The sequence below is a fragment of the Mycteria americana genome, chromosome 6 (genome assembly GCF_035582795.1).
Source record: "Mycteria americana isolate JAX WOST 10 ecotype Jacksonville Zoo and Gardens chromosome 6, USCA_MyAme_1.0, whole genome shotgun sequence".
NCBI lineage: Eukaryota > Metazoa > Chordata > Aves > Ciconiiformes > Ciconiidae > Mycteria > Mycteria americana.
In genome coordinates this window covers 48,245,512-48,257,888 of record NC_134370.1, presented here as the reverse complement: position 1 = coordinate 48,257,888, position 12,377 = coordinate 48,245,512, and the positions used below count along the sequence as shown (strand labels likewise).

Below are 12,377 nucleotides of genomic sequence, written 5' to 3'. Positions count from 1 at the left end.
AACATGGCATCCCCCGGCTTCCCATTTGCTCCCACCTCCTTTTAGGGCCTTCCTCCACTATCCAGCAGGCACTTGTAAAGCCACGGCATTATGGGCATGGAGGCTCCTCGGAGGCAGTCTCTGCAATGAGACAGTCTCAGGGCTGCAAAGCAGACACCAGCCCCAGCAGAGCCTGCTGCGGGCTGCCTGCAGCAGAAGGCAGGAGCCAGGCTCCCCCTCCTGGCAGGAAACGGCAAAGAGCAAGAATGGAAGCGGTTTTCTGCTGGGATCGGGGCCTACTGAGCCAAAGGCAGGAGGCAGAGGGGGTCCTATAGAGCCATAGGTGGGTCTGACCCATAATTCCCATTACTGGTCCCAAGGAAACTCTTAAGCCTTCTTCTCCATATCCACTTGAAGGGTCGGTGTGATCACCCACCCTTCTCCCTGGGGAGCTGCAGAATATTCCATTAGAGTGGGCTGAAACAAACTCTGCCAGGCCACAGTTTGGCCTCCCATCATGGGATCAGTAGCCAGACTTCCCGATAACGTCCCAAGCTGTGCTGCTCACTCTGCTGTTTGCTGTGAGGGAGATTTATACCATATGGTAAATGCACGGGGAGTTCATGGTACCTTTCAACTCTCTCGCTGAGAATTCAGGATCTTTTATTCAAAAGGACAATGTCCAGTTGATTAAGCAGCAAAAACTGACAAAGCTTAAAAAATTGCCTCTTATTGCAGCTCTTAACCTCCAGATTCCCCCAGCCTATTTCTTCTTAAAAAAAAAAAATAATCAGGCACTTGGGCAGAACAGAACAAATGTAAAATGTATAAAAGAACTGCCAACTTCCCATGCCTCCCACATGTGGAGCTGTGGGCACATGCTGCCCATGCCTGCGAAGAGTAAGCATCCATGAAAAAGTCGTCTGTTTGGTGTTTATTTATTCATTTCTTCCCTCTGCAATAATCATTCTCTTCCTGCTGTTGAAAGGTGCCAGACTGAGAGTTCTGGAGACTAGAACCCTTTATTTATCTACAGCAGAAGAACAACCCATGCAGCAGCTGCCTTGTCTTCCCCCATGCTGCCTTTTTATTATTTATATGGCAGGAGCAATGAAAGATCAGGTGCTTGTGCTATTCAGGTTCAAAAGGACATACAGCTCCTCATCCTGAAGAGCTCAGAGGTGCAGACAGAAATCATCTCCATCTGATGAAGTGACTTGGCCATGGTGCCCTTGCAGGACAGCTTCAGAGCAGCAGATTTGAACCATGTTTCCTTTATCATAACATTTGGGTGGAGGCTGCTGTCTGATGGCAACAACTTCTGTTTGCTTTTCCCATCCAGCCCTGGGGGAAGAGGTAAAAGATAGTGTTGCAGAGTTACAAGTGTGAGTAGGCCAGTGGATGAGAGCTGCAACGTGACCTGAAAAGTCAAAACAACCAGCTCTACTGGTAACTGATGCATGGAAAACCTTCACAGAAGGCAATAAATAGCAATGGCAGATGCACATGGTGAGAGGAAGAATAATCCAGTGGCTGGAGCACTGACTGAAAGTGGGACACCTGGGTTCACTTCCCAACTCTGTTCTGTGTGATCCCAGGCAAGTCGGGTGGGAGGCTCAGAGAGTTGTCCCCCCCGGTTGCTTCTGAGGATAAGTAAATACTATAATGGTGGGTATCTAAAACAGTCTGAGAGACCTTGGGTTGTACTGAGTAGGTTGCACAAATGCATGGTACAAGCTAATGCAAATTGGCTCTTGGACACTTTTCCCTCAGAGGCTGTAAAGCCAGAAAACCACTGGCTTTTGTGGGTTACACCATCGTGTAACCCAGTGGAATGACGAGCTGTAAACATATGGGGATCAGAGCCTCATGAGGTGAGAAACAAAACTAAGTTTATATAATCTAGAAAAAGAGTTACCTGGGCCAGACTATGATCAAAGCCTATGAATGACCTTCAAGGTAACTGTGTAGTGAAGGGATAGGGTCTTGAAAGGTGGCAGCAGACAGGACAGAGGAAGAAAAGATCTAGCCTCAACACCTTTCTTAGCAGCAAGACTGAGGAGAGGGGGGAAGGATGCATCCCACAGGCAGGAGGGCTCAGCAGAGTCTCCAGGAGGGGCAGGGTAGAAAGTTTCTCTCCAGAGCAGAGCTTTACCAGGCAAGGACTCATGCTGCAGTACTTGTCTTCCCAGCCTTGAGAGCCTGTGAAGCTGGGAATTAAACTTGCCTTGTGTGATTTTTTCTGCTTCTCTGCAGCTAAATCACCTTCACTTTTTCCACTTAATAAAAGTGAAAGAAAATTATTATCTTAGTGGCTGTCTCAGAAATGGAGCCTCAGGAAACTGGGATGAAGAACTGGAGAGATGGTTATATGCCCCACCTATAGTTCAGCTGGCTCCCACTCCAGAAGCTTCTTGAAATATGCCAGCCCCAAAATAGCTTTGTTTTAGAACATTTAACAAAGAGAATAATTAGTTCTTCTGGAATCAGATAGTTTCTTCTCACAATAAGGTTCTGTTGTCTAATCTCCTGAGATTTCCAGATGTGTCATTGGGACCAGTGATGGATGTGGATGGCATGTTTAGTGCAACAATTTACGTATAGTCTATAGTGAAGTAATAGGAGAGGCCACTGAGTCAGGAAACAACAGGAAACCGGTGGTCTGGGCTGTTCTCAGACTTTGGTGCCAAGACCTTGATGGTAGTTTCCAGAATGGCTGTTTGAGAGCTGTGATGGACAGCGTTGGGAGGTGGAAGGCCAGGATTGGCATCTGCCTGTGACAGAAAGTTGGTAGGTTGGATTTTGGGACATTCTGTACTGACCTGGTCACAGCTTTGAGGAGATAAATATACTTGGTGCACAACTGCCCTGATTACACACAGGAGCCAAAAAGCTGGGATGGAACCACTGTAGGAAAAAAAGGAATCTTCTGAAGCTGCAACAGCCAAGGGGAGCTGAAAATGAGGTGCCAAATGCTTTGGAGGCTTTCTCCTTGAGTATGCTGGTGCTGCTCTTCCACTGCTCTGGAGTTTCCCACCTAGCCACTTGGCAGTCCATAAAACCAGCTCTGATTCCAATGCAGCAGGGAAAGAAGATTCATCACCTCCCATCTGCTTCCTAAAGGTTTGAACCTCTTCCAGGGGATCTGTGAAGGGTCTGGTGTTGCCAAAATCATATCAGGGGCTTGATAAATGCCTAGATCCAATTCATCTTGGTGTTTTCTACATGCACCATGTTTCACCTTTAGCAATTGTAAAAGGAGTGAGTCTCTGTATCACTTCTTTCTGAACTGGCTCTGAAATGGCAGGGAAGGATGTTTTCAGTATTTATTGCTCAGCCCCAATCTCAGGGGCTTCAGCATTAGCTTCCCTACAGGGCACTTTATTAAAAAGAGAAATGCTAGTGAGTCAGCTGCAGAGCAGCATGTGTGCGGGCAGGAGCATCTCCCCAAGACCCTTGCCTGGCAGCTCCTCATCAGAGAAATCTGAGCTCTGCTGAGACCTGAAAGCTGCTGGAAACACATAGCTCACTCCCTTGGGTATTGTGCTGAACTGATAAACCCTGCAGGGAAGGCAAATATCCCCATGTCAAATGCAGCAATCTTGGATAGGAAATACTAATCGTCTTCCCTTCTACCAAAAGAAGGAGAGTAGCTTTCCTTCTGAGCTTAAACTCCCCTCCCTGCCCCCCAACACATTTTTGTAGTGTTGCTGATAGAAAGGAGGAAGAGTAATAGATGCAGCATGTGTTGTGGAAGACAGAGCAATCCTGCATAGATCTCCTGTGTGATTCCTAACTCCCCTCAAGCCTCTGGCCCAGCAGATTCCTCCTGCCCTCACTCAGCAGGCATATGAAGCTGTGTAGTAGATTATCATGTTTTATAAAATCTGTCAGGGAGCAGCAAGAGTAGAGCTGCTCCACGATGGGATATGAGCCAGGAGCCAAGGGTGACCCCTGCACAGGCAGTGCCCTCGCCAGCCAGGGCACAGTCCTACCAGTCCGAAGCGGGGTGGGCAGAGCAGAATTGGTGATAACAGGGTCCATTGACCATTCCAGTGAAGGCAGGGTGACAGTCATGTCCAGGGTCTACCCAGGGAGTCCAGTTAGGAGCGGCAAGAGATGGGGTCAGAGGCAAGGCTGGAAACAAGGCTAAAGCATATGTTCAGGGCCCAGGGCTGGGCACAGGTACAGCTAGCTCAGGCAAGGTGTGGGTGCCCAGGCCTGTGCTGAAATGGAGCTTCAGGGTCAATGGGTGCATGGGTGGGGGTCCCAGGCAAGGCTGACTGGGGCAATTAAGACTGGTTCACTCAGAGTCCTGAGAAAATCTTTTCTGTTAGGTGAAGGCCATGCAAACCTCTCTTTGGAAGTAAGCCCAGAACAGGCAGGTTCTGTCTGATGTGAAGTTTGACCTATCATCTCCATTTCTCGTCCCACTATTTGCTTCCTTTAAATTGGATCTGAAGGTTTGTTTTCCCGGCCCAGCAGTTACAGTGTTGTCCAGGCGAGGGCAGTGGTGTTCAGAGGCCTTATTTCGCAGCTTGACGTAATTGGTGTGCAGTAGCAAACCCCAAATAACAACTCTGTGGCCAGATAAGATCACTGCTGAGACAAATGTGGGAGTTCACAAGATTGAAATAAGACCTTTCACTACAGACAGCTCCTAAATACTGTGAAATGTTAGTGGTGTAAGTCAGGCATAACATTGTGCCCATGGATTATGCCCCTACCCCAAGAATTTGCCAGTACTTCTCGGTGTCTTTACTTCTCTCTAGTCTTCTCCAGTGAGGGTTCAACCAGATACACTCACATGTACATCAGACCCAGAACATCCTATAAGACACCATACTGTTTCTTTAGGTGCTTCTGTAAGGTACTGCAGAACCCAACACTGCCTTTGAAGAGTTCCAGGAATGTGTCTCCAAGTATTCAAGGGTGGATCTGAGCAGAAGCATTGCAGTCCAGACACTAATCCCAGAGAAACCCTTATAGTACTGCCAGTGTGGATGTTAGAAACAGGCTAGTCTGAGAAACAGCTTCAAAGTAATTTTAACTCCCTTTTGCTAATGCTTTTAGTGTCTGGCATGTGTCTGAGATAACATCCCTCTTGACTATGTTCAAGCACAGATCTGTAGCTCCATTTTAGCTTGCTTTGAGATTTGGTTAATGAGGAGTCATTTTCCTTCTGCAGTTTAAGGCCTCATTTACCTACCCCAGTGGGCCATTTTAGCCACTCCAGTATATTTGAAGTAGTACAACCCTCCCACCATGGGGACTGGCATAGTGGTATATTGAGTATAGGGGTATGGCTGTTATGGAAACAAGCTGCATCAGTATAAGGCCCTGTGATGCTAGTAAACTTGTGTCCACAGTACATTTGGAACCACTACTACTAGTCTGGCTTAAAGTACTGCATTTTTGACCTGCCTGCTTATTCTGTGGAAAACAAAAGAGTGTAGAGCAGGCCTAAAAACTAAAGATATACTGAGACCTATAAGCAAAGAGTCATCACATAGACTGTGTCATGAGGATCCAGTGCTCTTTACAGATGCTGAAAGAGCTCAGAGGTTGTGTCCTAAAGGTAATTGCTCTGAAAGGTTTCCCCTTCATGGAAGCGCCTCTCTTTCAGCAGTCCTTGATCTCTTCTCCCAGCAGACCATATTGCTCAGGATTTTTTTTTAAACACTCCTTGTTTTCCTCCAGCTCTCGCCCCTCAGTCTGTCATTACTCAGCGATCTCCTCAGTCTGGCACGAAGCAGGCTGTCCTCACAGGGAGCCGTGCTGCTGATGGGAATTGGGGTTGTGACTTGTAAGTGTAGAGTTCCCAGGGAGCCAGAAGTGTTTCTGCAGGCTGTGGGGGCTCAGTGATGTTGGATGTTGTAGTTTTGGATGACTAATTCCTACAAAACACTGGCAAGCTTCCTTGTAAACAGCACTCCTGAGCAGCAAGTTGCTGGAAGAATGGCTTTTAAAACTTGAAGCTGCCTGATACCCAGATGTTCCTCTTAGGCTCTGATCATTCCTGGCCATTAAAGACCCTGGCAGCTAGTTTACTGATATATCAAATTCCAGCTGAGCTATTATTATTCTGTCTCCCCAGATTCCCTTTGGAATTTCAGCTCGGCATTTCTTTTCTCCCTGCTCTCAATTCTGTTGTGGAGATGTGCTGCCCTGTTAAACTACTGCCACACTGAACTCAGAAGGCAGCAGCATTTCTGCAATGTCCAGTGAGAAATGCCTGCATGGGAAAGGAATTAATTTAACCAGTAAGGGATGGGACAAGACACCTGCACTGCCCCAGTGGTTTACTGCCTCTGCCCCAGTAAAGCTGTGAATGTGCTGCCCACCTTTACAGGTGATGAACCATTTTAAGCAAAGGTGGGTCAAGTGTGACTGCTCCTGCCTGTTGCCTCAGGATGATGACTTCCCTGCTGAAGCACGGGCAATAGATGGGCTAAAGCCATAGAGTTTACAGGATTTGCAATTCTGTAAGTGCAGGGGCCATGGCTTTATGACTGCTAGTACTACAGGTCTGAGGGAAAGGGACTGTAACTCCTGGAAATGTTAACAGTGAAGATGCAGGAATGCCTGTGTAAGGTGTGTGAGATGCTTGATGCCTTCACAGATCAGAAGTGGGTCTGCAAAATGACACAAAACCTGGGTGGTGGAAAAATGGGTCCCCCACACTTCTTTGGCCAGGACTCTAGGAGCCACAGCATAGACATGAGTGAGGCAAAGGAGCAAGCGGATTCACTCCTTTGGTGCTTACACCTCAGGCAGCCCCCATGGTCAGATCCTTCCTGCTGCCCTGTACAGGCAGCAGAGTGCAAATGCTCTCTGCCTTCATCTGTAGCTGGCTACCCTTTGGTCTGCAGCTCCTCACACACCGGCAAGCCAACTTCATAGCCAGCAATAGAGACACCAATGGCCATATTGTCTCTTGTCGCTCTGTGTTGACCCAAGGGTAGTTTTTTCCAGTGCAGGAGGCAAACAGGTTCCTGCTTTGTTAGGGAGGTGAGCCCAGACAGGCTGGCGCCAGCAGGGAGCAGTCTCTTCTGGGACTGTGAATGTGCTGCTGCTTCTGTGTCTGCTTCACTGTCACTTGTGTTGCTTTGCCCTTCTTGTTGCAGTGTGAATAGGCCTGTCTTGCATAATGTAACTGAATATGGCCAGGGTAACACTATCCCCTGTCTTTGTCTATGTGCTTATCTCTTAACCAAGCATTAACACTCTCCAGAGGTTCCAGCTCTTTGCCACAGCTCACAAACAGCAATAGTATGCTTTGCTTCTGTTTACTACTTGTAAGCTTACTGAAAAATTTCCATCAACATTAGTGACACTCAGAGAGCTGTTTGCAGAGAGGTCATCAGCCATCCACCTGATTGTGATTACATCCCTCCAAGGAGGTGTCCAGTAAACTCCAGAGCTCCCAGCATTACTGGTCTCTGGTGCTGAGGCAGCTGCATCTCTCTGAATGGAGTTCACAAAGTATTGCTTGTTTATTTGACAAGCCACAAACCAGGCCTTCTGTACAATGACCTTCTAAGTTGCCATGGTATATGTATCTGCAAAGCTATATCCATAATGTTAACACCTTCCTAGGAACAGAAAGAAGACTAATGAATGTACAGATTATGTGCTGCAGTGAATGTCACTGTAGCAGAGGTATTTTTTCATATACCTTGTAATAGCAGTGTGTGATGACAGTGCATTTACTTTACAGGGTTTTGTGGCAAGGATTTGCTAGCATATAATACCCACAGGATAGTAAATATACCTTGGGCTGTTCCATGAACTCAGGCTAATCAGAATAATCATGAAACTTATGCTGTTTTTTCTCCCTATCCCATGATGTAATTGCTGAGGTGCGTCTTGTGTCAGTTGCAGTGGGAAAGCACAGGGTGTCCGAAAAAAGCCGTTGACTTCAGCTGGCTTCTCACAGTGGTTTATTGCATCTCTCAAATGAGACCATTTGTAGTTTTCTCAGCTCCCTGAAAAAAGCCCTGTTTTACACTGAAAAGAACTTGCTGTCTGGACATTATCATCTTAATTTTCTGCCCTTCCCATCTCTTCAAGTAATGACCAGAGATCCTGACTATTTCCTAAATTGCTGAGGAGTGATTTTCCCCACTCTAAGATCTTGCTGCTGGCAACCTTGCTCAGGCTCTCTTTTACCAGTTCTCTGTTAAAGTCCATTTCCCAGTGGAGTAATCATTTGCTTCAGTTCCTTCTCCCACACGTGGGTCATTTTGAAAATATCACAATGCATCATCTCAGTTTATCCCAGGTTACCAGTGTGTCAGACTGTCTGGGTTCCTTTCTGGAAAGTTTTGCTGGAAAGCGTACATGGAATCTGTAAAAGCCCTGGCTAAAGTCTGTTAATGTTAGATGACAAAATTTGGGCTTTTTTTTTAAATCAAGTGTGCTCAGCACTTCCAAGCCATCAAAGAATTAAATTGCTTGTTTAACATATAGAGGTGCTTTAAACGTGGACTTTTGGGTCTAATGTTAGGTGTCCTTTTCTGAAATGTGTTCATCTCAGAGAATGTCTTGTCCCACTGCTAAAGCTTTGTCTGTCTATCTGTCTCTTTAGAATGACTCCTGGGGGAAGCAGTATTCCTATGCGCTGTTCAAGGCAATGAGTCACATGCTCTGCATTGGGTATGGGCAGCAGGCGCCCATGGGCATGTCAGATGTGTGGCTCACTATGCTGAGCATGATTGTCGGTGCCACCTGCTATGCCATGTTCATCGGCCATGCCACAGCCCTAATCCAGTCTCTGGACTCCTCACGGCGTCAGTACCAGGAGAAGGTAAGAACTGGACTTTGCAACCCTTCTGTGACACAGGGGTGGTTTATGCACTGTCTGGAGGAATCCAGGGCTGTCAGTGACCCATGTGAGAGGCCAAAGGTCCGGTGTCTTTGTCACCATGGCAGTTTATTGGTAATTCATACCCATCCATTCATTCAAACAGACCCTCAGGAGGAAATAGATGCAAGATCAGGTGAATAATAGTAGGACAAGTAGGTGATCCTTGTTGTCTCTGACTGCCTTTTTAGATCAACGTTATCGATGTCACTGGTATCTGAAGTTGTAAGTCACTTCTTCCTTTCCTAGATCTTGTTTCAAATCCCAAGTGAATGTTCCAGAATGTGCAGCTTTTGTTTAGCAAGTACTTTCTTTAGAAGTACCCAGATTATTCACTTCAGTGCTCATGAGTGAAACTACGTAACAAACCCCAAAGCACAGATCAAGGCTCAGGAGCACCGAACAGGTTCCCCAGGTAGCTATTGAATTAATTGCACAATTGTTGAATTGCGTAATGTAGGGCACAGACAGAAATGTCACAGCTGATCAGGTTACCTCTGCAGCAGCAGTAACTGGTGGTGGTGGGTTTAAGGTGATGCTGTGAATTTATAAGATGGTAAGGAGCAAACAGGGTCAGTCACCGTGATTCAGCTGATGAGGAATAACGCATGGAACTGCATCAATTCCTTCCCTCTTTCCATGCCTTCAGTATATTGCTATCTGTACAATGACATTTTGCTATCTAAAGCAAAGGGGCTGCTGGTGCAATGATACTTTCCCCTCTAGGACATAGAGAGGCAAAACTTCTGTCTTCAACTTCTGGTTGAACCAGTAGGCCTGCACCTCCACAGAACAGGAGAGCTAACTGAAGAGTGACTGTGTACAACTACAAGCAAGGGCCTGGGTGGCTCAGGGGTGAGGAAGGGACTTCACCACAAAGACAGTAGGTTACTTTCTGGCATCAACTGCCCTCAATTAGTAGGGCTGAGGATGCCATAGGCAAGGAGGTGTTATGGTCAGGGTCTTAGGGATACATTTGATCTGAAAATTAAGAAGAGGAATAATTAGTTGCTAGCCCTATTCTGACCCTGCCAGGTGGAGTTAGATTAAGTGAAATGGTAGCTGTTATTCAAGTGGATAAACTATGGCTAGCATGCACAGGCTAGGTGAATTTTAAGTTCAGGGAGGAGGTGGGAGAAAGGATTTGTTAGATGGCCTAGAACAGGTTTGAGACACAGGGATTACAATGTTGGGCCACAGAAAGAGAGTAGGGCAGAGAGTGAAAGCAAAGAAGACCAGAGGCTGAATCACGCTTTGAGGATAGGGAAGATCTCAAACCACAGCTAGAGCTAAAAGAAGGAAAAAGCCTAGGAGAAGAAGTGTGGAGGACTGGGGTGCAACTAGAGCACTGAGCTTTGTATAGAGTTTTACCGCTGTGTTACAGATTGGCTGGACTAATTCTAATTGAGAGTAAGGCATGCCAAAGAGAAGGACACTGCAGCACTAGGAACGCAAACTGATCAAATCTGTGTGTGCAGATTATTTATTCAAAAGTGTTTGAAGTAGCATAGAAGTCAGGGACTGATTTGCAAATCCAACCACCTGGTCAACCTAGCCGCAGCCAAGTTTACACCTGCAGGACTGGGCACTACGATTTTTTTTCTCAAGCTGGGTCTGAAGACAAGGGCAGAACTTGACCCTGGAAGGGGGATTCCAGTCAGTGCTCAGGGAAATCAGTCACCAGTAAGCCAGCAGGGACTGCGACGGGGGTGGCAGAAGAAGTGTGAAAAGTTAAAGCCTTATTAGAATGTGGCGATGTGAATGAGAGGGTTAACAGATCCAGGAGAAAAGCTTTGTGAGAAAGGCAGTGGGTAGAGGATTTAACAAAGGGTGTATTTCATGTGTAGTGGTTATAGCAGGTTCATTTCCCAGGGTATTCTCCTAGGATTAAAGCCTCAGGGATTGAGTACATTCATTTTCCTCTTGCAAATGGGACAAATGATGGCCTAAAAACAAATATGTATTTACTTTCTGCATTCCTTAGCACTTGAATAGCCATGATTAAAATGAGGCTGCTTCGTGATTTGCAGCCCTGCAACTCAATTTAGTTCGGTCCTCATGGGACAATGTGTCTGTTGAAGCATATTATAAGCAAAGAATCTCAACAAGCTTGGAGGTCGATTGGTAGAAGCAGACAGCAGTTGAGAGACCTCTGCTGAGTACGCCTATGGGCTGCAAACAGGGCTCTGCCTCTCGCCTCAGCAGAGGCTCAGGCTACAGAGACTTTAGCAGCTGTTCTGGGAGTAGCCAAAGAAAGGGGAGACAGTGGGGAGGGAGAGGAATAGCAGAAATAACATAGTAACAGGACAGAAGGTTACAGCTAGTAACTGTACTGACAGGCTTTGCTTTGCATAACCTTCAGGACAAGGTTCAGGAGTGAGTTTGAGGTGAAGTTTCAGGTTGTCTAGATCTCTGCCAAACCAGCTTGTTCTTCCCTTGTACAAACAGAGCTTTTGAGAAGAGGAATAAAAGCCAGGATGTGCTGTCTGTTGGCTTCAGTAGCAGCCTGGTCTTACTCTGGGTTGGATTCATTGAACATTTGGACATTCAATCCCTGTCCTGTCTAAATCTCCTCCTGTAGCATCTGACTTCATGCTATGCTGGTTTCTGCAAGGCGGGGAAGCTGTATAGGATCAATGGGGTGGTAGGAAGCATGGGGAATTTGGAGAGGGAAGTTGCACCCTCCAAGACAGTGTAGTGCCAAGGTTTCTGAGTACAAGTGGAGAGTCCCATGTGGCACCAAGCACTCACACCAGCTCAGGCACTGGAAGTGGCACAGCCATCATGTAAGTCTGGCTCTGTGCCTCTCTTTAAAAGCTCTGAATCAGAATAGCTCTTTAGATCTGGCACTCTGAAGTGACTGTTTTATTTCCAGTCCCAGAGGCAAAGTTAGAAGGGACTTGTCTGGCCCTTCTTGCATTGCAGAGTGTGTTATGCCCTAAATTACTTGCCCATGGTCACAGGGAGAGTCAGTGGCAGGATCAGGAGCTGACTCTTATCCCTTAACCTCAGTCTGGTGTCTAACTCCAAAATATCTTTGCACCCAAGACTAGTGTCTATTTTCTACATGTGAGAGAATATTACTACAAGTCCATCCTGAAGGATTCTGATAGAAAAATTTCCCAAAGTCATGCTGTGCAGTTGCATATTATAACTGAATTGATCTGACAGCTTTGACCAAAGGGGGGAAGCCTCACATACTCATTCTCACCCAGTGCTCCCTAACATTATTCTCAACTGCACCATTTCGCTCTTGTGTACCACCTTTCATACTTCTCAGACCTTTACTGAGCTGATTTCTTTCTTCCAGGTTAGTTTTCTGCCAGATTAGTGGGTTGAATTAGCTTACTGTAGAGTCCAGTGAGTCCCAGACCTGGTGCAGGGTGCTGGTGGAGGAGGTCTATAAGCAAGAGCAGAGGCACAAGGCCCTTTTCAGCTATTCGTGGATCAGCTCAAGCCTTAACATGTAAATTTGTCATTGACTGCGAAATTACCCCACAACCTGCAGTAACGGTGGCTCATGAGAGGAAGA

General features: G+C 46.5%; 1 protein-coding gene across 1 annotated transcript in view; it reads left to right on the top strand.

Annotated features, from left to right (window-relative positions):
- The window catches only part of HCN4 (hyperpolarization activated cyclic nucleotide gated potassium channel 4), a 104,593-nt gene that overhangs the window by 62,729 nt on the left and 29,487 nt on the right, over nucleotides 1-12,377 (top strand). The window contains exon 4 of the mRNA XM_075504171.1: nucleotides 8,570-8,788. Coding sequence (XP_075360286.1) covers nucleotides 8,570-8,788 — 219 coding nt within the window. The remainder of the gene's footprint in view (nucleotides 1-8,569; nucleotides 8,789-12,377) is intronic.